We start from the raw sequence: 23,905 nt of genomic DNA on the forward strand, positions 1-23,905 counted from the left end.
AGCTCCCAAATGCCAATTTGCGAAATTCCAATATCCAGATCCATTGTCCAAAATGTTGCCAAGCAACGACAAAGCGCATGCTAAAAGGAAAACTGCAAATGCAAACTGGGCCACAGCTCTGGCCAGGGCTATAGACCAGTTTGATTAGGCCAACACAACAAAGAGATTCGAAACAACAATCAGACTCTGAATTGAATGCACAGTTTTTCAACTCGACTCTACATAATTGAGCTGCTTTTTGATAGTCCATTTGAAGGCAGGCATAATGCAAATCCCAACAAAGACTGCCGCAACACAAAAGTTGTGCAACAGCTAGCAGGGAACTTGCAGCACAGAGTGAAGAAGCCTTTAATTTGACCAAACTTGTTTTGAGTCAATTTCAACCCAATGGTAGTGTAGTTGGTCAATAGTTATTAGCTGGACTTGGGGCCGGATTGAGAGTGAGCATTGAGCAAATGCCACCGAATTTGTTCGACTCGTTAACCCACACAAATTGACGCTCATTAGCGGCTGAAGGCGACGAGGCTGGGCAGGGAGCGGGAAACGCATTAGCAAATTAAGCCTAAGCGGAAACGGGCATTAAAAGTTTCTTTTTTTTTTTGGCAGGGCAGACCGTAAAAGCCAAAAGGTTCCATCAAATGAAAAATAGATGCTGGCTAAAACGTGTTCAGGCAAACAGAGAGCGAGAAAGAGAGGGAGGGAGAGAGAGAGAGAGAGGGAAAAGCATTATTTGCTATGAAATGCTATGTGTGGGTTTTTGTGCCTTAAAGTCACCTCTTCCGCTACATAATTCACATGGCAAAAGATTAGAGCTAGAGCAGCATTAAGGTTTACTTTTTGGCACACACACACACACACACACATATATATACACACATGAATCGGCAAATGCAAATTCAACTGGGAGTCACGAGCAGCGACTCACAATTTGACTTTTAGCGCCTTTGGCCTGGATTTTTGTTGAAGCTAATGTATCTTTTGCATGGCAGACTGAATATTTTGCCTATAAATTAAATATTTATGTAGATGTGTGTGTGCGCGCTGGCATGGTTTTTTAATGATTTATGCGGCCCTGCTCCTGCCGCTCCAGCCCCTGCTGCCCACGTCGACCGTCTTCTTTAATCTAATTTCTTTTACAGCACTCAAGGATGCAGTGACGCGGGCGCGAGCCGAGGAGATCATCATACCGTTTGGCATCGGCATCGCTGGCATGGTGGCCCAGACAAAGCAGATGATTAACATCAAGGAGGCCTACAAGGATGCTCGCTTCAATTGCGAAATCGATTTGAAGACCGGCTACACAACCAACGCCATACTCTGCATGCCCATTTGCAACTATGAGGGCGACATCATAGGCGTGGCACAAATCATCAATAAAACCAATGGTAAGCCAGGTCGCCATCGCACTCGCAATCGCAATCGCCAAATTAGCTCACTTGTTCGCCTTTGCTCAATGTTAACTCTCAGGCTGCATGGAGTTCGACGAACACGATGTGGAAATCTTTCGCAGATATTTGACATTCTGCGGCATTGGCATACAGAATGCCCAGTTGTTCGAGATGTCCGTTCAGGAGTACCGGCGCAATCAAATCCTCTTGAATCTGGCACGCAGCATCTTCGAGGAGCAGAACAATCTCGAGTGCCTTGTCACCAAAATCATGACGGAGGCCAGGGAGCTGCTCAAATGCGAGCGCTGCTCCGTCTTTCTGGTGGATCTCGATTGCTGCGAGGAGGTGAGTTCAGATGCCACGCGCAATGGAGGTAATGAAGTCGTCGACTGTTATCCTGTTGCTGGCTATTTCAGCAACGACTTGGCATTTGCCATATGAATGAAATGAAAATGTTTTCGCTGTCCGCCCGACTCATTCGGGGCGTGGCAGTTGCGGCAATTGCGGCGATGTCGCTGTCAGTTTCATTAAAATTAAAATGGTTTAAACGCCAGCGCGGACATTTTTCCTGTCTCTCTGTCTCTGTCCGTTTGACAACTCTGAGTTGTGTGTGTGTGTGTTAGTGTGTGCGTATGTGAGCGCACCCCAAGGAAATTAAAATGTACAATTTATATTCCAATTTTGTTTCTGTTTTATTCCGATATTTCTTTCATTCGAGCATCGTAACAACAAAAATTGCAAAGGTAAATTAAGTCAAGCCAGGGCAATTCCCATTGAGCTACCAAGCAACGACTCGCATTGCCCTTTCTACACTCATTATGTAATGCCCCAAAAGACATTTTTTTGTTTTTTGTGCGGCCCCCAATTCAGGGCAATATCTCTGTCCGTCTTTCCGTCAGTCTGTGGGCCGAGGTCTTGAGGCAGCTCAAAACAATTGTTCAAATGAACAGTAAATGTTTTTTACAGTTCTTAAAAATGGGAATTCAGGGTATAATGGTTTTGTGAAAAAGTATGTAACGGGCAGAAGTAATCATCGCAGACCCCATAAAGTATACATATATATTATTGATCAATACGACGAGCTGAGTCGATATAGCCCTTTCCGTCCATCCGCCGTTCTCAGAAGTTATAAGGGCTAGAGAGCTGAAATTTGGCATGCATACTCGTGAGTACCATACGCAGTACAAGTTTATCATATTTTTTGGATAACTCGTATGACAACTTTTTTATCGAGAATAATCGAAAAATTGATTTGGGTTTTTTCAGCCTAATTTGAACACTTTTAGAACTAGAGACTTCAGATTTACTGTTTATATATAGTTGAACGATACGATGATTTTCTAATTTACAGATTTTGAACACCACACCCCCTTCGCCAACGCATTTCAAGTACTAGAGACTTGTGCTTGGGAATGTACACACATTTTTACCATATGATTACGCTCTGAAAGTTTCATTAAGATTGTATGTCTTCAAAAGAAATTATTCAACAAATAATATTTTCATAATATTACCCACACTGCAACGCAGCCCAAGCGCAGTCGCTGCTTACTGCGCAGTTAGCAGAGCGCGGGCCTATGCGTGCGTTATGATTAGAAAATCAACTTAGAGGGTTCAGGGTATCTCCTAGTCGAGCAGTCTCGACTAGAGCACTCTTACTTGTTTTTTCTTTTGTGTATATCTCTGAGTACGTGTGTGTTTTTTTAGGTAATCAATTTGGCTTTTATATTTGACGTATTTACATAAAAGTTTCCATCGCAATGTCTTAGAAAAAAAAAACAGATTTCATATTGGCTTTGTAACTTCAATTGATTTAACTCGAGCAATGTTTATGTGTTGGAAGAAAATTCTAAAAATGTTTTGCTGCTAATTCTACTTCAAGTTCACATTCATAGTGAATTTGATTAATGTGAATGAAACGTAATTCTGAACTGAAACTTCATTATGAACATCTTTAAAAATAAGAAATATACAAATATTTGCCCAGCTGCCAAGTAGATTACCGGAAATTCAGCATACCTCAACAAATTGAATGCATTTAAAAATAGCTCCGAAATATTTGCATATATATATACATATATGTATATGTATTGTCTTATATATGCCATTGTGATGCATTAAAGGCCCATTGAGGCCCGAGGTGAAGCTTTGACGTTTGCCGCGGCAATTGTTATTTATGAGCGCCATTCCATCGGAACTCGGCAGAGCCATGTAACCAATTAAATTGAACTGGGTCAAGCGTATTAATTATGATAATATAGTTTTTAATTAATTGCATTTAAGAGTATGTGAAATGCACATTCATTGGCGGTAAATGTTTTTTCTACTGCTAAATTAAATTCTGATTGCTTTTGATTATGTATTCATTGCGTTTAAATGGGATTACCCAACCAATGGCCAATTAACTAGAGACCGGTAAAACCAATATAAATATACATATATATGTATCAATATATATATGAAATGGGAGGGTCCTGAAATGTTGAAAATATGCCAAGTCATGTGCAGCATAGGCGCTGAGCGTTGTGCAGCGCTGTGCGTCAGGCAAATATGCTGAGTGCCTGCCTTACTCTCATTCCCGGCCCGCGTCTGCGTCTGCTGGGGCAATTTATCAGCACAGCAGCTGCAGGGGGGGCCATTAGTGGCAGCCATTTAATGTCCAAGTGCCTTGCATGCCTCTTTTCGCAGAGCCATTTGGAGAAGATAATCGAGAAGCCTCATCAGCTCCAGCAGCAGCGCACCCCGCGTGCCATTATGAGTGGCGACAGCTTTGAGGAAAAGGTGAGCTGGATGATTTGTCTCATTTTTTCCCGTTTTTTGCCCCATTTCATATGCATGCATCCATGCATGTTCATCATTCAATTATGCTTGCAGCAAAATATGCGCAATCGCTTCACCGTGCTGTTCGAGCTGGGCGGGGAAAATCATGCGGCGAATGTCTCCCGGCCCTCCATCAACGATCTGAGCCACTCGACGCTGGCGCAGATTGCCCAATTCGTGGCCACCACCGGGCAGACGGTGAACATCTGCGACGTTCAGGATTGGGTGAGGGAGCACAATCAGATACGCGCCGAGAGCGAGATCGACAGCACACAAGCCATACTCTGCATGCCCATTGTGAATGCCCAGAAGACGGTCATTGGCGTCGCCCAATTGATAAACAAGGTGAGTGGCCAGTCTGAGGTGCCCATTGGCAGCTGTCTGACGTCGCTCCTCTGCTGCAGGCAAGCGGTTTGCCCTTTACCGAATCGGATGCATCCATATTCGAGGCATTCGCCATATTCTGCGGCCTGGGCATACACAACACGCAGATGTACGAGAACGCCTGCAAGCTGATGGCCAAGCAGAAGGTGGCATTGGAGTGCCTCAGCTATCATGCGACGGCCAGCCAGGATCAGACAGAGAAACTCGCCCAGGACGTCATTGCCGAGGCCGAAGCCTACAATTTGTACAGCTTCACCTTTACGGGTAAGTGTATGGCATGCTCTCAGCCTTCTGAATGCTCCATGATCATGAATCCCGCCTAGACTTTGACCTGGTCGATGACGACACCTGCCGTGCGGTGCTGCGCATGTTTATGCAATGCAATCTGGTCTCACAGTTCCACATACCTTACGATGTAAGTCCGAAGGCGTCAAAGTGCCCTAGCATAGGATCCCACATACATTCCATTTAATTCCCTTTCAGGTGCTCTGCCGCTGGGTGCTGAGCGTTCGCAAGAACTATCGCCCAGTGAAGTACCACAATTGGCGACACGCTCTAAATGTTGCTCAGACAATGTTCGCCATGCTGAAGACGGGCAAAATGGAGCGTTTTATGACCGACCTAGAGATACTGGGCCTGCTGGTGGCCTGCTTGTGCCACGATCTGGATCATCGCGGCACCAACAATGCATTCCAAACCAAAACTGAGTCCCCACTGGCTATACTCTACACCACCAGCACCATGGAGCATCATCATTTCGATCAATGTGTTATGATACTCAATTCCGAGGGCAACAACATATTCCAGGTGATAATCATAAAGCTTAACATTTGATATATGCATATATACGTATATACATATGCATGTCAATCGAATTCCACTTGCTGGACCCTCAAAAGTATGCTGTGGTATATTAAGTGATTAAATTTGCAATGCTCTTTAGGCAGTTATACGAATTTCAGTTATGCGCGGCACTTCAAAGTTATGCGCTATAGAGTTAAGGATAACAGCTGAAATATTTATAAAATAAAAAAATAAAAAAACTTCAAAGTTGCTGTTCCTAAAAATATGTAGTCAATGGCGAAAATATATATTAATTTTATATTATATATATACAATATAATAATAATAATATAAGTATCATAAAATCTGCTGAGACTCACACTAGGAATATTGAACTCAACCAAGACACAGACATCATTATGATCTACTGAATCTTTGACTGAAAATATATAAAATATTCCCTTGAACTTTATCTGTGATATTTAGACCCTGTAGCTCTCTGATTTTAGTTCATAGTGAAATTAGAATTCATTTAGCTTCGTTCAATGAAAGCCTAGATTTTTGAGACTAATTTAAATATTTTCCATTGTACATCTAAATACCTTCAGTTTTATTTCTGTGAAATATTAAACCTTTATATATCTAAAGGTATTCCAATAATAATCTCATCTTAACCTAGTTTTTGTTAAGTAATATCTAATATACAAACGTTTAAACTGCATATATAAATATACACATATATACAATATCGTATTCATAAATAATTGGAAATCTCTTAATTTATTTCGCAAAAAAAAAAAAAAAAAAAAGAATTAAAATCAAGGTGATTAAATATTTAATATATCAATTTGTTTCGCCCAACTTGCCTCAGGCTCTGTCGCCCGAAGACTATCGCTCCGTCATGAAGACTGTCGAAAGCGCAATACTCTCCACCGATTTGGCAATGTATTTTAAGAAGCGCAACGCGTTTCTCGAGCTGGTCGAAAATGGCGAATTCGATTGGCAGGGCGAGGAGAAGAAAGATTGTAAGTATTTTAGCAAGCACGCCGTGCGTATACGTAATATTTTGTTTACATCTCTCTCTCTCTCCCTTCAAGTGCTGTGCGGTATGATGATGACGGCCTGCGACGTGAGCGCCATAGCAAAGCCGTGGGAAGTGCAGCATCGCGTCGCCAAGCTAGTGGCAGATGAGTTCTTCGATCAAGGCGATCTGGAGAAGCTGCAGCTGAATACTCAGCCCGTGGCCATGATGGACAGGTGAGTAAATGGAAATCAATTGAAAGCAAGACTTGAATTGGGAATTGCAGGGAGCGCAAGGATGAGCTGCCCAAAATGCAGGTGGGCTTCATAGATGTCATTTGTCTGCCGCTCTACCGAGTGCTGTGCGACACATTCCCCTGGATAACGCCGCTGTACGAAGGCACGCTGGAGAACAGACGCAACTGGCAGGACTTGGCGGAGAAAGTGGAGATGGGGCTCACCTGGATCGATCACGACACGATCGACAAACCGGTTGAAGAGTTTGCCGGCTGTGCCGATGAGGAGATCAAGGACATTGAGTTCACAGTGACAACGCTCAACTGCAATCAGCATGGTGGCAGCGCCGGCGGTGGGGAGGACACCCACACACCGGAGCATCAGCGCAGCAGCTCACGGCTGAGCATTAAGAAGACAGGCGCCTTGGGCAAGGTGGTGCGGTCGAAGCTATCGAAGACGCTCTACAACAGCATGGACGGCTCGAAGCCAAAGACATCGCTCAAACTGCTCGAGTCACATGTCAGCGAGGACATGGACGACAAGAGTCCGACCAGCCCATCCCAGCCACATTCCGGTAGCGTTGGCCGCATGTCCGCCTCCTCGTCCACATCGTCCGCTGGCACCGTCGACAAGAGCAAGAAACGCTCCAAGCTGTGCGCATTATTATGACGAAAGCCGTCTAATTAGAGTTTGGTGACCCCCTCCAATGCGGCTGGCAGTGAGACTGACAAAAGCGGAGGGGGGCTGACCGAAATCTAATTGGCTGAACAGTTTGGCTGGACAGTGTGCATAGCAACAAAATGCCAGCCATCAATCCTACAATTATAATCTCGAACGACATTGTCTTAACTAACTAACTAACTAACCAATTAACTAACTAACTAACGATAGTAACTAACTAATTAATGTGTAGTGCAAGTTGAATGAGAACAACTTTAGTTTACTCTACGTGTATATGCCTATAAGTAGAGACCAATATACCCACACCCACACCGACACCCACACCGACACCCACAACCACACATACCCATACAGCAAAGAATTGCAATATTATACCTAAGTGAATGTCAAATCATGTGATCTATTTAAGGTCCTAAAGGCCAAAGCGCATGCGCAATAAGCCTTTTGGTATACTCTCTCTTTATCTCTCTCTCTCTCCTCTTCCGCTCTTCTACTATCTCTCTGTCTCTGTTTCTTAGCTTTGAATCTGAACAAACCGTAACTCTAAGCTCTTAGATGTTTGTACACCACACAAAGTCAAATATATGTATGTACTATATAGATAATCGATACAAATGTGTTAAGTAGTTCTCATGCGTAATCGAAACGTGCTAGTCAAACGTATAAAATACCAGATAAATAAATATATATAGAGCATACACATACATATGTTTAAGCAAGAAATTCGACGAGGCTATGCATGACTAAACTATCTAGTTTTATCGGGGTTAACGTGCAAAAAAAAAAAAAAAAAAAAGATAACTATTACAACTAGTCCGCATGTGATAAATATATACACGTGTTGTACTCGTACTCTTAAACTCTAGATGGCATACCAAATCCAAAATACAACATGTACTAATAATATATTTAACTATATTTAAGCAGCTGTTGAGACAAAAAACCAGAATTTGTGAAAAATACAAACTATAGCAATATTTTATGATATTTCTAGACTAGCTAAACTATCTAACTATATAAAATATTAATATATATATAATTATATATTTAACAAAATACACTTGAAAAGTAAACCAAAATCTTCGTATATTATGCACGAAAATTAATTTTTTTAAATATTTGAAATTATTAATAGATGAAATATGAATCGAATGTTTAATTTTAGACAAGAATTACAAAGTATAAATCAAATTTGTCAATTTTAGAATTCAACTCAAATCTAAATGGCAAATAAGCAAATATCTAGTGAATACAATTAGCACCTAAATACAAATAAGGATCAACAAATATCTCAAACTCTCTGAATGTTGAACGAAGTTACAAAATCTTACGTGTGTGTATAAAATGTGTTTAAGTAACTATATACAGAGGTGGTCAAAAGTAATTACACACCGAGCTTTTTTCTGCATGCTCAGCTTTAAAAGCTTGTTGTTGTTGTTGTTGTTCGCTGTTTTTGAAAAAAAGCTTTTGTGTCATAAAGCTTATTCAGTGTAGAAGCGATCGGCAAAAAGAAATTGCTAAAATAACGGTACAGGTTCGTAGATATAGCAAAAAGAACAGTTACCTAGAGGTTGTCAAAAGTATTTACACACATTTTTTTTGCGTCATAAGTATTTACACAATGTAAATTTGCCTTTAGTCTTTGATTTGCGTTGATCATGTGCGGTCTTTGACTAAGATCGGAATTCAATTTGTAGTTGAAATTGTAGATGTGCTGTAAAATGGTAAAAACAAAGGAACTATCAGTCGAAACAAGATCCGAGATCGTAACCAAGTTTAAGAGTGGTGTTGGGGCATCGGAGTTGGTAAAGATATTCAAAATATCTAGAAAAACGGTGTATAACTTGGTTAACAAAAGGGATACACTTGGAAATTTGAATAATTTACACCGAAGTGGGCGAAAGCCAGCATTGAACACCAGGGGAATGCAGAAGACTTGTCAGCACATTCGTAGAAAACCCCGAGATAAGCCCAGTTAAAGTGTCTGCAGCATCACAACAGATAATTGGTAAACATGTCAGTGATGCTACTATTCGTAGAAGGTTAAAGGATGTTGACATAAACACCTATGTCGTCCGAAAAATCATTGATATCTCGGAAGCAAACAAAGCAAAACGTCTTGCTTTTGCTTTAGAGTACATTGAAAAGCCTTTGGAGTTTTGGTACAACATTTTGTGGACAGATGAGGTTGCATTTCAGTTTCAAGGCTCATTTCGAAAGACTTTTATGCATTTAAGTCGACAAAATAAAAAAACTGCAGTGCAGCCTCTTAGCAGGTTTGGAGGTGGCACAGTAATGTTTTGGGGTTGCATGTCGTACTATGGTTTTGGAGATTTTGTGCCAATAGAGGGCACTCTGACCCAATCACGATATTTGCACATATTAAATGACAATGCTTTTACTTCGGCGAACAAACTATTTCCAACAATCGAATGGGTATTGCAGCAAGACAATGCTCCATGCCACAAAGGCTCAATACCCACCAAGTTTTTGGCGGACTTAGATCAAGCAATCCTGCCCTGGCCTGCGCAAAGTCCGGACCTTAACATTATTGAAAATGTTTGGGCTTTAATAAAATCCAAACGGCTATTCAAAAAGGACCGGAAACGGGATGATACCATTCAGGAAGTTACCGGAATATGGTCGGAGCTCACAGTTGACTTCGCCCGATCATTGGTAACATCAATTCCAGCCAGGCTTCAGGCTGTAATTGACGAAAAAGGGGGAATGACAAAATACTAAATTAAATAAATAAACCCTTTATTATGTTCAACAAAAATTAAAAATAAATAACATTAATTAATGCCATTAAAAAATGTTTAAATTTTGTGTAAATACTTATGACGCAAAAAAATGTGTGTAAATACTTTTGACAACCTCTAGGTAACTGTTCTTTTTGCTATATCTACGAACCTGTACCGTTATTTTAGCAATTTCTTTTTGCCGATCGCTTCTACACAGAATAAGCTTTATGACACAAAAGCTTTTTTTCAAAAACAGCGAACAACAACAACAAGCTTTTAAAGCTGAGCATGCAGAAAAAAGCTCGGTGTGTAATTACTTTTGACCACCTCTGTATATACAATAGACTATTCCTACGAATGTACCCAAATATATATACACATATATATATAAATAATAGCTAATGCTTGATTGTACATTGTAGGCACCATCATTATAATATATATATAATATATATATTATTTATACTATTTTTCTAGCTATTCTATCGCGCCACTGAGAATCAAAATCCAGACAACTTTATAAACGAAGTTCGTTTGCTTATGAGTGTATTTCAAAACTTTACCTAGACAAATATAAGAATCTATAGCTATATAGTTCGACGTTAGATGATTGACTATCCCCCAATTGGCTTTCAGGCACTTCAAAGTTTTCTAATTAATATCAGAAAAATAAACACAATTTTTATAGCACAAACCGATTCAAATTATTTTTGACTAATTTTCCCATTTCATGTAAATATACGAGCTTTGAGTTGATATTAAAGAATTACATGGGAAAATCACTCGATTTTTATTGCGATCGAAACACCCGCACAAAATCGTTCATTTGATGTTCTTATCAATATTATCAGTTAATACAAGTTATTAAAATTCTATTTATTTGTGTAACTATGTAAGTCAATGCAATTGAATCAAAAATAAATCACATCATTGAAAATTCAAAAAACTTTCTTGTATATTCAGGCGAATTCCATTTATAGGGTATAATAAGTGCATATAATGCGATGCATATAATCGATGGAGCTAGCGGGCAAATCAGTGGAGAAATACAGGCCTAATCTCAGCATCGCAAAGCACCCAAAGGATTAATACGATGCAGTCTAAGCGAAATACAAAGTTTCCCATATTGACGCTGTCTTCTCGATGAATCATTCGAGCCAATTTCGTCTAAAATTTTCCGACTTAATTTTTGGCAAAATTTTGCAAATTCTTTAAAATTATTTGCTATTTATTTATTTTTATTTATTTTTATTTTTTTTTTTCAATGTACTTTTTGTTCATTATTTACAAATTGGAGAGAAATAAAAAATTAAATAAATATAAATAAATTTAAAAATGTTCTATATTTCTTTCATCTATTTATTTCTTACTTCTATTTATTAGTTTAGACTATAAATACTTTTGAACCGGTTCACAAAAACAACAAAAAAAAAAAGCTCTTTAAGCAGAGCATGCAGAAAAATTTCCGGGGTGTAAATACTTTTGACCACCTCTGTATATCCAAGTATATCCAAGTATTGGCTATCAACAAAAGCTTAAATTTGACTATACGATTACTTATCCAAATAATTTTGAGGATTGACATTGGATAGATAACTTCTAATGAGAAAAAAAATTAGATAATGCAACAATCTAGTTCAAACTTATAGATACAATTACAAAAAAATAATTGTTTTGATGTTTAATGAGTCAAAAATAAAATCTTTTTTTATACAATAAATACAAAAGTTTAATGAGATCAGACATTTTCGCCCTAGGTTATATTTTGAAAATTACTAATACTTGGTGGCCTGTGCTACCGTGATGATTCATTTATGAGTTATATAAATAGCTTATTATTATTTATAGACTAGTTGATAAGAAGTTGCTTATGCACATTACGAAATCACACGCAGATGCCTTTTTTGGTCGAAAGCAAATAAGACATAAGAGCAAAATGATTTAGTTGCCTCTTCAAGGTCGATTAGATTCAAATATTAGGTCTACAAATATTTGGTCAATATTAAGACGTGTCTATGAACGGAGCGACATGGGGGCTGTGTTATTTTGGCAATAGTCGTAAAAAAAAGAATTTAAGAACTAATTTTATGTTGCGCTCAGTCTAAAATTAATCAGAGTACGCCCACAATGTATGCGCTTGTTAACCAGGATAAGCAAATAGAGCGCAAATCTGATGCTGTTGTCATTGGCGTTGTCATTCCCGTTCCTGTTACCGTTGTTTGTGGTACGCACATAAAATGGTGCATAATCAAATATTAGCCATGAGGCGAGCTCTCGCAGGAAACCTTTATTTGCCTGCGACTGGCATATATTTACCCTGGAAGTGACATCGAGACGCAGACGTAAGATGGCCCCGAAGTACATACCATGCGATGTCCTGCTGTGATTTATCTAACCGAACTGTTCCACGCCAACTGCTATATAAATGCAGTTGCCAATTGGGATTTGTTCATTCACAAGCTGCAAGTAGCTCGATACCCAGTGACTGTGCCGCCTCCTGTTGCTGTTTCCGCTCCTGTTCTCCTCTTGCTGTCGTCCCTTGACAATGGCTCACAACAGCCTGACTGTGGCTCTGCTGGCGCTGGCCTGTTGCCTCTGCTGGTCTCTAGTGGAAGCTTCGCCCGACGAGGAGCGCTATGTGGAAAAGGAGTACAATCGCGATCTCTATGACTGGATTAACAATGTCGCACGCTATGGACGTGTCCAAATGCCAGCCACACTCTGCAAGTATCCAAACTATCTGGCCAATTCGCTGACCAACAATATGCGCATGCCCAAAAGGAATTCCGAGCTGATCAACTCGCTGCTCAGCTTGCCTAAAAATATGAACGAAGCGGGCAAGTAGATGATGGAAAGTGAACCATTTACAACTCGTTCGATAATAATGATATATATACGATATATGATATATGATATATGATATATGATATATACATAGAGAAGAAAGACGGTATATTACTAAGTATAAAAGTCGCTTTAGAATTTCTAAACAATATAAATATACAAACAAAAAATGCAAAGACAAAAAAAAACAAAAAATAATATATAAATATATATCTATCTTTTAAGCCTTTCTAAGTTCTTCAATTTCCACATGACTCTCAAAGAATTTACCAATTGCCTGCAAAAATTGTCATACAAATTTATGCGCATTTTCTGGCAGCTACAAATAAACCTTTAAGTAAAGTATTTAAATGAAAATTAAAAATGAAAAAATGTTATAACATATTTAGCTTTAACTTAGAATTTTTATGATAATATTTATTTGAGCCAAGTTAAGCGCTGAACACAAATAGCTCGCAGATATTCAAACCAGGCAAAAAATTTTTTTATATATTTTAGGCTTCTATTTTTTTATTTTTTTTTTATTAAAAATTGAACAGTTCTTCACTTGGTTATGTCAATATATCTCTATATATATTTATTTATATATATATTTGTATATATATATTTATACATACATGTATATATGTGTAAGTTCATTTGGCGCTGTTTCGAAATCGTTCAAGACTTGTGTATAAAACTTTATGTATTTTAAATATTTAAGGGTTTTTCTCATTTAGTTATTATGTGTGCTACAATTATATATTTGTATTTGCACTAAAGCAGAATGTTTTAGATCGAGTTCAAGATTAGATGCTTAAATCAAATACAATATAGAATATTAAATGTATTAACAAAAATTTGTTAAATTAGTTAAATAAAAATACAATAACATGTGCAAAATTTATGTATGTGTGTGGGTGATTGTTTGTTTGTTTGTTTGTATAAGGAAATGTATGTAACTATGTTTTTAGCTCAAATGCAGTATCAGTAGCTTTTCACTTAATCAACTAGCAACGCGCTGCTCGCTCACGCATAAATACTCATACTAACTAACACGTTAAGGTTAAACTCTGCCTTGGCTAACAACTACACAAACTGTTAAACATATCGCTCATTTGACTGTGACATCAATGCAGCTCTTTCACTTATGACTAATGCACGTGCTCCACAAATAAAAATGAAGATGCTCAGATCCATTGAAAGGTCTCATCCTAGAGTCGATCCCTTTGAGCATGCACTCTGGCTCGCATTTTGCACTTGTTTTTAAATGTTTATAAAGCTTTGAGGGGGGAACACACGAAATGGCTTTTGACTTGTTGCGGTTTCTGTTTTCTTTTTTTGCTGTTGTTGTCGATACAGATGTTGGTTGGTCTGCGACACCGCAGATGCCTCACATGAAAAACTCATTGGCTGAATGCGAAAGCGGAAGTCACGTTCGCCCCGGACGATCAAATATGGTTATCTCTATAACGCGAAGACCACGAAAGGTTGGATCGATCAATTGCAGACCCTTTGGATTGTAAATGCGTTCATTTTGGGAAGCAACAAATTTGGAAATCTTGCGCAGCGTCTAGGTAGAAAAATAAATTAACAAATTAATAAATTAATAATTAATTAATATACCAAATAATATTTGAATAGCTAGGCTCACCTTTTCGTAATGTGTCTCAGAGCACATATATATCAAGTACGCTGTTATACAACCTATACAGCCCTCGCAGTAGGTGCTGCACGAGCCCTCCTCTGCCTCGGCATAAAATTCGTTAAGCCTGTTAATTGTCGCCTCAAAGACGTGCCGTTCAATCTATGAAAATCAATGCAAAATATGGTTCAGGTCTATATCACTGTTTTTTTTTCGGGTTTACCGTTACATACCATGCCATCCAGCTCTGGGGGTAGCCTAGTATGAAACTTCACTGAGGTGCCATCGCTATAGTCCCGTTGTATGAAGACCTTGCCGCCATGCAATATGGTTGGATTGCTCGTTGATGGTGTGCCACCGCCTTGTGACATTATTGTACTGTAAAAATCCCATAATCCATTGATTAACTGAATCTGCATGAATCGATACATTTGGTACGTCGCGATCATTTTGTACGGACAAAAAAATAGATAAGCAAACAAACAAACAAACAAAACCAACAGCAACAATAAGAATTTGCAAAGCCCACTTTGACTTGCTCAGCAAAAAACAAAACAAACAAAAATCATAAAAAAAAAAAAAAATAGTGAGCTAAGGGTGGGGTTCAGGCCCATAGCACTTGGCCTTGTGGCGATCCCAGTATTGATAACTGTTAATAATTAGAAATAACTAGTTTGAAATTAGAATATTCATGTCACTTGCACGACTCATGCATAATTTATTACAAACAAAACAAAAATTAGTAGCTACAACTTAAACTGTATGTAATCTGCTTTGCATTTATGTTTCAACAAATCAAAATATGCAACAACTGAGTGCGCAAGGTTAAAGTTTTGAATGCCGTTATTTATACCTTATTATCTCTGGTATTAGTTCAGCAATTAATAAAAAATTAATGAACAATTTATACTTACAATTCGCAACGCACGTAACGTGTACACAATGGCGTCTGAGCATTCACAGTTTTCGTCTACAGCTAATCAGCTGTTTACCAAAAACAGTGTGGCCATCGCGTTGTACTACCATAATATCATATCAGTGCTGCCAGACCGCTTTTTCATGTTGCTGAGTTGCCGTTGAAGGTTCAAACCGTTCAACCAGCCTTGAGATGAATGAACCCTTAGAGATTTTTAATCAAATCGATATGTATATAACCATAACTAACTGTCGATTTAGTATACTCCACTTCAAAAGCTCCACTAGCAAAGTTCGATGACGCCCGCAGTAGAGATTTCAAAACATACAACAAACGCATTCCCATTGAATTATTTGCACAGCTTGTGAACGGTTGCGCTTACATTTCTTTTGTGTTTTGTATTTATTATTACTTATATTTTTTTGTATTATTTATTCTAAAAACAGTTTTGCTCTATTTGAAAATGGTTATGGTACGTTTAGTATCTTGACAAAGTTCCAGCATGAGGGCTGCTTTCATTTGCCTTCTTAAATGCCTTCTGCATTTAATTTGCCTAAAAGTTCTTTGCGTCAGAGACTCTCTTGCCGTGCCCATTGTTGGGGGCCGCATTGTGTCTAGCGTGGGCAGTATTCTAAAATCAATTGGATCTTGAGAGTCATACTAAGCCGTCAATTCAAATTACAGATGGCGCCGCGAAGTATCCCTTTATGGTGTCACTACAAGATGTGGTGAAGGAATATGGAAACGATGGCAATGCTACCCATAAGCGGGTATATCAGCACTTCTGTGGCGGAAGCATCATTAGTGAGCGCTGGATACTGACTGCTGCGCACTGTGTCTGGAGAAAGTAAGTATGGGTAGAGAAAGACAAGAAGGGGGAAGAAAGAGGTAGAGAACGGAGTTGGGGTTAGGTGAAGGGGCAAAGCAGGGAATATATACAAAAAATGTTTAATTTCATTAAAAATTATATATTTTGCTTACGTAAATATTTTAGACGGGTCGATGTTTCCTTCATACGCAAATAATGTATAGATATGTGTATAATATAAACTTTGATTAATTGATATAAATTATAATTGAAACTTGCAGAAGGACTGAGAACATAGTCGCTTTCATCGGCTATGAAAATATTGATAATGTGGAAAATCTAAAAGCCTATTGTGTGAAGAGTGCAGAATATATTTACTTTCAGCCGTAAGTATGAAGGTTTTTAATCTATATTAGAAATATTATTAAAATATTGTATTATTCAATATGCATATGTGTATATATTTATAGTTCCAACTACCGCAATGATATCGCACTGCTCTATCTGAAGCGCCCCTTCAAAGGACAATTGGTCAAGGACTTGCAGTTCGCTCAGCTACCGCCTCATGGAATGAAGCCCAATAGCAATGGTGGATAAACAAGTTGATTAATTACTTCAAAGCTCTAGGCTAATCCTTTTCACAAATTGTGATTTCAGAATCGTGCAGAATAATTGGATACGGCGCGACGAGGCATGCTGGGCCATCGCAGAAGCTGCTCTTCGAGGCCGAGGTGCGGGTGATTGGGAATCAGCAATGTCGCGATATTATCGGCCACATTTGGGCGCCCAAAAACGATGCGAATACGGTCTGTGCGCTGGGCAACAATCAGGACTCGTGCCAGGGCGACTCGGGTGGTCCGCTAATATGTCCATATAGCGCGAATGGGCGCGAATACATTTACGGACTTGTCTCCCACGGCCTGACCTGCGGCATTCCTGGCATGCCCAGCATCTACACGGTGACGCGACCCTACTACGAATGGGTGCAGCTGCTCATCCAGAAGTAACGATTATACATATAATTTATTAATTATACTATATCGAAACAGAAAACATTCACGAATATACATACATGACACGATGCACATACATATATATATATATATATATATATATATGTATATATGACAATGCAAGGAAGAGTAAAATTAACAATTACGCATAGAAAAAAACTTAGGTCTAAAGTACTGGTAGTATTACAATTGTGCGATAAGCACATAGATATATAGTATACATATATATCTACATGTATGGGTATATAATATATATACATACATGTACAGGTATACAGGTGTAGGTATATATAGGTTTGATTTAGATTAATTTAACTAGCTGCAGATGGACCGGCAGGGGCTACTGTTTTTCAGGCCCACTCTCTATGGCTGGTGCGTCCTCCACCTTGTCGGTCAGCTTGTCGGTGCCGGTTTCGGGCAGTGTAAGCGTCAGCAGACCAGCTACTAAAACGCAGAAGCCGCATATGGTTGTCGGAATGTACCAGCCAAGGGCGCCCAGGACATCGACCACATATGGCGCTGATATGGACCCAACATGCGCCCACGTCGAGCAAGTGCCCAGCGCCGAATTACGTATCTCGGTGGGATACAGTTCAGCGGTGTAGAGCGTCACCACCGAGTAGGTGGCGCTGATGCCAAACCGACCCAGCATCGCAAACGATACGATCCACGTGGTGCTGCCAGAGGGCACGGACAGCACCAGCAACAGCGAGACGCCCGTCAACATGAAGAGGAACATGGTGGTGATGCGACGACCCGTGTAGCGCAGCATTATCACAGGCACCACGTACGACGGTATATCCACGACACCTGTGGCCACAATGTACAGGTAGCGACTGACCGAGAAATTGGCGGCATTCAGAGCTGAGAGAGTTTGAATGTTATTTTGATTGTACCAAGTACATATTTATAGCTGATCTTGCAATCTTACCCGTTACATAGTAACTCAGTGAGGTGACACAGAACATGAAGTACGACGTGAATATATATCGGCGGACCTTCGGATTGGCGAAGAGCTCAATAATTGACTTGAGCGGGCCATTCTTTAGCTTCTCTACAAGTGAATCATCCGGGGCAGACTCCAACTAAATGAAAAGAAATTGCAAATGTTAAAATAATCAAGTAAACTGATGCTTAACCCCAAGCAGTGGCTTTCAAACTGTAATCTCTGAATGAATGAATAAGCTAGATTTAAAATTACGTCATTTGAGAATAATTTTCTTAGATTATCACTATATGACTGTGGCTTTAAGACTATTACTGAACTGGATTCCATTTACTTAAGAGTAATCTAAGCAGGTCTCAGTATAAGTCGTATAGGCCAGTGAGACCGATCATTTAACTAATCTCAATCAGTTCTCTTCTATTTCTTTGAGACTCTTAGATTGTAAGTCGAATGCAATGACTTTTAAGCCGTGTTTCTTATGGAGTACTGATGAGATTTCATTTACAGAAACGAATCGTTAGCACGATCATGATCATCTGTTGCTTCACGTGAATTCATATACTGATTAGACAAAGCTAAAAATAAATCACCGATTATGGACATGCGGTGACTCTCAGACTGTGATCTTGTGTCAAATTAATCTTAACAACACTGACGCCTCTTCCAATCTCGATCGTCTCCAGTTGCAGTCACACGCGGACCATCAAATGCAGCCTATTATGCTGTCTATGTTGTATTTAAAGTGGAATTTTTCGCATGAGAACCAACTAATATATAATATATTTATTGAGGATGAATGGGAAAGATCTTTGCACACACCGTCTTCTTATCGCTGCACGTCTCGGTGGCTGTCGCAATCGTGGGCTGAATATCATAATGGCTGGGCTGACCGAAAAGAATTTGGTAGACACGATTGTAGCGCTGCTTTGTTATAAGCCAACGCGGCGATTCATTCATCAAACTAAGGAAGGCAGGAATACACATTATAAATCAATTAAAGATATATTAATATTCAATATAATAACCAAGGTCAACCCACTAGCAATTGAGGATCAGCAGCAGTGAGGGTATGGTCAAGGCCAATTGCAGATAGCGCCAGGGCTGGATCTGATAGCCTACGATGGCCAGCAGGATCATGCCCACAGGATACGAGGCAGAGAACGCAATGGACATCCAGGTGCGATGCTTCAGGCAAATATTCTCCACAACTAGAGTAAGAATGATGATAATCATCAATCATAATCAAATATAAAAGATATCTTATACGTACTCATTGTAAATGCAGGATAGAATAGGCCGGATGAGGCTGAACCCAGGGCAAAGCGACCGATCAGAAAGACGCTGTACCACGGCGTGAAGGTGCAGAAGATGCTGCCGGCAATGAAGAAGGCGGCGCCCAACGTAAATGAGGTCTTCCGACCAAATCTAGAAAGTAGATAATACATATAACGATTGAAACTATTTTCGATTAGAGTCGACTTACTTGTCAGCCAATATGCCAAAGCTGAAGGAGCCGCAGAACTTGCCCAGCGACAGGGCCACCTGTGCGGAGGTGCGCTGAATGCTTCGCTCACAGGTGAGCTCCCAGTCGGCCACGAATGTTGTCTCCGGCTCGGCATACTCGTAGCTGCCCTTGGTCTTGCAGGACACCACGCTGGGCTTATTTATTTGAGCCATGCGCCGCGTGTAGTTGAGTGCCGACGAGTAGGACATTCGACTCAGATGCTCGTAGTCCCAATCCCAGATGGTACAGCCGCCGGACTCCAGTTCATATTCGCTAATGCTGCGCTTCTCCGCCAGAGTCCAGTTGGTGTGCTGCAGTGCATCAATGCCGCACCACTGGTCATCGGGCAGATGACCGAGTAGCGTATAGGACGACACATGGAATCCGTTCAAAATGTTTGGCGTGACGCACAGAAAGAAGATAGCCCTATGAAAAGAAATGCAAATAGTTAGAGCGAAGTGCAAATTGTTCAACTAAACACGCGAATCGGTGAAATTGTTTTGACAAAGTTTCACCTGGCGCTAATTAATACGATTTAGATATTTAACAGATCTATATTTATCTATAGCTTGTTTTGCGACACGCAACTTTAATCTTTCGCACATTCACACATATTTCTGATTATTAAACACCCCGCGCTCGTCTTTTCTATAATAATGTTGATCTAGCTGGGAATGGCCGACTAGGAAATACGCTATACTTGGAAATCGAGTTTAAACTACCCGCAGTTCCCTCAGTTGAAAGCATTTTCTCTAGAATTTATCTTTCTTCAGCCTATGCTCCCACAAACTCTATAATATTCGTAGCAATTGAACTATGAAGGTTTCTACCAAGATTCTAGAGTTCATGGAAACATGGGTTATACAAAGATAAAGTCTAATGTCGTTACAAGCTTGATTTTAAAATTAATTATATATTTATTTTGGGAAATTCTAATCTATATCTATAGAATATTGGGTATGCCAAAGAGAGATTCAGAAAATAATATATGAATTCATATAGTGTACAGATATATGTATATTATAATATACAGTCTAATACAGTCTAATTAATAATTGCATTGACATATACTTCCTCCTAAACATATTACCCATTATTTATCCTTCCCCAACGATTAACGGATATAATAGCATTATTGATCGCTGATCAAACTATTAAATTCCACTAATAATTGCGAGAACGAAAAAGTTGCGAAGGTTAGTGACACATTCCACAATCCAAACATGGAGTCGGGCTCACGATTATATCTATTTTAAAAATTCAGCACATGATGTGCTGAATATGCGAAGCATATGTGTGTACGTCGTATTACGACTTCCAATATATAAATACATATTGAAAATGTTTTCAATGTAAGCGTCATCGTCGCCGAATCGTTTCTCCAACCGGGCAACCGGAGCGCAATGCGCAATATTTACATATTTCAAATATGTTTTATTTTCTTCTTTGGGGAGTAAATCGTTAAAATTCAAAGCAGTCTGACTTTTAATTAGAAGTTGTTTAATCTTTAATGTTTGTTCAGATACTAGTTTTTGGCAGTTCAGCGACTGTCCTTGGGTTAACGCCGCCCTCTCAATATCGGCATCAATATTCCACTTACTCAACTGAACCTCCTTGAGGCAATGCAAAAAAAAGAGCAGTATATGTATATACTTAAATAGGTATACATATATATACTGATAATCATAATGAGTACCGGTTTCAAATACAAGTATGTTATGTAGATTGCTAACCCGATTCACTTTGGAAGCGGTTATCAGGTTCTGCCGTATTGATTATCGTTAACGGACACGATTTGTCTATTATTAATCCAGTGCATTGACTGCTCCGACATAAGTGCACATAAGTAATACGAAACTAGAGTTCCTCAATCCCAATACAAATTATATATGTCAATCACGTGGCGTGCTCTGAATATTAGACTTTGGTATAACTATTGTGTCGAAACATGTACAGCTATAAATAATTTTTATAAACTATTAAGTAACTTAGTTACTTGTGTTATGCCTGAACTGAAATTCTCAGACTAATACTTAGAGTCTGTTTAGCTAAATCAGTTTTAAGTGCATTTTTCCCAGTTCTATTACAGTTCCAGCTGATCTTGAACTTTCAAGTGTCACAGCTTTCTTTTTTTATGAATTAAATCATGTAATCGTGAACTGATACCCGTATTATAGAAAATGTTTACTTTATATTATATTATATATATAAGATATATTTATGAGTCATTAGGAAACCCCCTGTTACCACACAAAGGCACCGCCACTGCCAACAATTTCCAATTGCTTTGTTAGCAAATCCTTCATGCTCTGCTCAGTGATGAGCTCCCTAGTTTTTTCCAGATTATCCTTTGAGTTGGTCATTTTTGCACTTATCTTTATCACAGATTCTTTATAAATTTATATTAATATAATTGTTATTATATATATGATTATATGTCACACTCGAAGACGCAAACAACAACTTGATAAGAGTTCAAATTGAGAATTAATCCAAAAATAGACAATAATAGGTCGTTCCACTTGGTTGAAGAACTTTAAGCTAAACACATTTTCACACTGATCTCGGTTCTGAAACCAGATTCGCGTATAATAGTCTATATATGTATTATCTATGCCAATCAATTGCTCACAAAAGTCACGGATTTAATTTTGCGTATATATTCTATATATATTTATATATACATATGTATATGCGTATGTATGTATAGAATTTGTTGCGGCCAATTGTCGGGTGATTACGAGTGCATTAACACGGCGTATAGCCTCTGACATGGGTCTTGTGAGCTATTATCCGTCTCTTGGTTTCTCCGTAGTTCTCCAGTAACACTGATAATACCTCAAATATAGACACGATCGACCGAAATGCAGTGGCAATTGCGATAGGCAAATGCAGAGCTGATTTCTGTTTTCTCTCTCCCTCCTTCTCTTTCTCTTTTTTTGTTTTTGTTTTCACTTTCACTTTTAGAATGTTCTTTACGGTTGATCTTTCTGTTGTTCTATTTTCTAGTTTTGCTCTAGGCACATGTTGTTATTGTTTTCTTTAGTCAGCTACACGTTTGTTTTTACAATTCACTTGTCAAAAATGTTTCTTATATGTTAAAATAAACATAAAATTGAATTAAATTCAATTTGTTTGTGTGTTGCTGTTTTTTTTCATTCTTTCATTCTTTCTTCTATTTTTCTTTTTTGTAATAGGCAGCTGCGCGGCAAACGTTTCTAATTTTGAATGAACTTTCGAGCGCGTGTAGCGTGCGCCTTATGCGATGTAGTCGCTTGCAATGCTACCAACTACTTGCCGCTTCGGAGGCGTCTCACAAACTAAGCCCAAGGGAGGTCGATCGCAGCGTTTTGTACTAGCCGCCCGCTCGCCAGACTAAACAGACTCGCCATATACATACATATGTACATGCATACTACACTCACCCATAAGAAGAGTGTACGCACTCTCATTACACTGAGACGCGAACACGCGTTGCTCTGGATTCGGCTCTGCTTCGACATCATTCGGCTACAGCTCTTCCCGTTTCATTTTCCATTTACTTTTGCCTGGAATTTACGTAGTGTGCGTGAGTGCGTCTGTGAGTGTGTGGGTATGAGTGTACTTATGGTGCATTCCATTTTTGAAATCATTGCGCGTTTGTTAAAGAGATTATTTTCTAGTGACAATGGCACACTACAGAGGGCGGGAAGTAGCATATTAGACTAATGTATTCTGATCATAGAAAAGAAATTTGATTAATACTCGTTCTATTGTGTTTTTTTTATTGTTTTTTTATTTGCATAAACGTTGCAAAGATTCCGTTGCATTTATATGACCACAACTAGGGGCTTAAATTCAACTCATCAACCAAATATATAGACAAAATAGAATGAATGAAATATATTTATTTTTAACTTAATTATTGAAACAATCTTCTTTCAGTGTAGGCATCATGATTGCAGCTCAAATGAAGCGAAACTCTCATCCCTTAATGTTACAGCTGTGGCAGGCAATCAATCTCTCTGCTTAGCCGAACCCAAAAACACTTTTGTATTTTCGCACAGGATCTTCACTCTAAACGAAGACAATTGCCGTTACAAACTAATGCACGAGCGCTCTTTACAACAATTAAATATGCACGCTGTATAATAAGTATATATATTGTATATACATATGTATTAATTTACATTTTGTCTGCATTACATTACAAA

The 23,905-nt window shown here is 38.9% G+C and overlaps 5 protein-coding genes across 6 annotated transcripts in view; 3 read left to right on the top strand and 2 right to left on the bottom strand.

Annotated features, from left to right (window-relative positions):
• LOC6575197 (cGMP-specific 3',5'-cyclic phosphodiesterase) overlaps nt 1-8,006 on the top strand; it is a 71,990-nt gene extending 63,984 nt beyond the window's left edge. The window contains exons 5-14 of the mRNA XM_032728524.2: nt 1,140-1,385; nt 1,468-1,733; nt 4,077-4,169; nt 4,263-4,553; nt 4,613-4,856; nt 4,916-5,007; nt 5,076-5,399; nt 6,247-6,400; nt 6,473-6,632; nt 6,683-8,006. Coding sequence (XP_032584415.1) covers nt 1,140-1,385; nt 1,468-1,733; nt 4,077-4,169; nt 4,263-4,553; nt 4,613-4,856; nt 4,916-5,007; nt 5,076-5,399; nt 6,247-6,400; nt 6,473-6,632; nt 6,683-7,301 — 2,489 coding nt within the window. The 3' untranslated portion in view covers nt 7,302-8,006. The remainder of the gene's footprint in view (nt 1-1,139; nt 1,386-1,467; nt 1,734-4,076; nt 4,170-4,262; nt 4,554-4,612; nt 4,857-4,915; nt 5,008-5,075; nt 5,400-6,246; nt 6,401-6,472; nt 6,633-6,682) is intronic.
• A 4,494-nt stretch (nt 8,007-12,500) lies between these two features.
• LOC6575203 (protein PDF) lies at nt 12,501-13,079 on the top strand. Its single transcript, XM_002001183.4, has one exon. It carries the CDS (start codon nt 12,603-12,605, stop codon nt 12,900-12,902), a length of 300 nt encoding a protein of 99 aa, XP_002001219.1. The 5' UTR covers nt 12,501-12,602; the 3' UTR covers nt 12,903-13,079.
• Nucleotides 13,080-13,568: 489 nt separating this feature from the next.
• LOC6575204 (golgin subfamily A member 7) lies at nt 13,569-15,537 on the bottom strand. 2 transcript variants are annotated; one of them, XM_002001184.4, is made up of 4 exons: nt 15,440-15,537; nt 14,759-14,903; nt 14,535-14,687; nt 13,569-14,453 (listed from the first exon to the last, which is right to left on the bottom strand). In XM_002001184.4, the coding sequence occupies exons 2-4, from the start codon at nt 14,894-14,896 to the stop codon at nt 14,313-14,315; spliced, it is 432 nt and encodes a 143-aa protein (XP_002001220.3). In that variant the 5' UTR covers nt 14,897-14,903; nt 15,440-15,537; the 3' UTR covers nt 13,569-14,312. The 2 variants fall into 2 exon arrangements, with proteins under 2 accessions (XP_002001220.3, XP_043863842.1); XM_044007907.1 differs by lacking the exon at nt 15,440-15,537 and having other exon boundaries at nt 14,759-14,919.
• A 399-nt stretch (nt 15,538-15,936) lies between these two features.
• On the top strand, nt 15,937-17,256 carry LOC6575205 (chymotrypsin-like elastase family member 2A). The gene is made up of 5 exons (XM_032732614.2): nt 15,937-16,064; nt 16,126-16,288; nt 16,531-16,635; nt 16,720-16,838; nt 16,907-17,256. Exons 1-5 carry the CDS (start codon nt 15,944-15,946, stop codon nt 17,254-17,256), a joined length of 858 nt encoding a protein of 285 aa, XP_032588505.1. The 5' UTR covers nt 15,937-15,943.
• LOC6575206 (organic cation transporter protein) lies at nt 17,254-23,042 on the bottom strand. Its single transcript, XM_044007966.1, has 7 exons — nt 21,960-23,042; nt 19,692-20,138; nt 19,479-19,633; nt 19,248-19,416; nt 19,028-19,169; nt 18,194-18,347; nt 17,254-18,126 (listed from the first exon to the last, which is right to left on the bottom strand). The coding sequence occupies exons 1-7, from the start codon at nt 22,073-22,075 to the stop codon at nt 17,603-17,605; spliced, it is 1,707 nt and encodes a 568-aa protein (XP_043863901.1). The 5' UTR covers nt 22,076-23,042; the 3' UTR covers nt 17,254-17,602.
• Nucleotides 23,043-23,905: the final 863 nt, after the last annotated feature.

The sequence above is a fragment of the Drosophila mojavensis genome, unplaced genomic scaffold (genome assembly GCF_018153725.1).
Source record: "Drosophila mojavensis isolate 15081-1352.22 unplaced genomic scaffold, ASM1815372v1 contig_231, whole genome shotgun sequence".
In the NCBI taxonomy this organism is placed as follows: domain Eukaryota; kingdom Metazoa; phylum Arthropoda; class Insecta; order Diptera; family Drosophilidae; genus Drosophila; species Drosophila mojavensis.

Excerpts from the sequence above, each read along its gene's own strand:
- LOC6575206 (XM_044007966.1), bottom strand. The coding sequence starts at position 22,075 with ATGACCAACTCAAAGGATAATCTGGAAAAAACTAGGGAGCTCATCACT. Across the intron at positions 20,139-21,959 it reads AGTGGCGGTGCCTTTGTGTG|GGCTATCTTCTTTCTGTGCG; the intron begins GTAACAGGGGGT and ends TTCTTTTCATAG. Across the intron at positions 18,348-19,027 it reads CGTGCAGCGATAAGAAGACG|TTGGAGTCTGCCCCGGATGA; the intron begins GTGTGTGCAAAG and ends CTTTTCATTTAG.
- LOC6575204 (XM_002001184.4), bottom strand. The coding sequence starts at position 14,896 with ATGTCACAAGGCGGTGGCACACCATCAACGAGCAATCCAACCATATTG. Across the intron at positions 14,688-14,758 it reads CCCCAGAGCTGGATGGCATG|ATTGAACGGCACGTCTTTGA; the intron begins GTATGTAACGGT and ends TGATTTTCATAG. Across the intron at positions 14,454-14,534 it reads CTGAGACACATTACGAAAAG|ACGCTGCGCAAGATTTCCAA; the intron begins GTGAGCCTAGCT and ends TTTTCTACCTAG.
- LOC6575205 (XM_032732614.2), top strand. The coding sequence starts at position 15,944 with ATGAGGGCTGCTTTCATTTGCCTTCTTAAATGCCTTCTGCATTTAATT. Across the intron at positions 16,636-16,719 it reads GAATATATTTACTTTCAGCC|TTCCAACTACCGCAATGATA; the intron begins GTAAGTATGAAG and ends ATATATTTATAG. Across the intron at positions 16,839-16,906 it reads AATGAAGCCCAATAGCAATG|AATCGTGCAGAATAATTGGA; the intron begins GTGGATAAACAA and ends TTGTGATTTCAG.
- LOC6575203 (XM_002001183.4), top strand. The coding sequence starts at position 12,603 with ATGGCTCACAACAGCCTGACTGTGGCTCTGCTGGCGCTGGCCTGTTGC.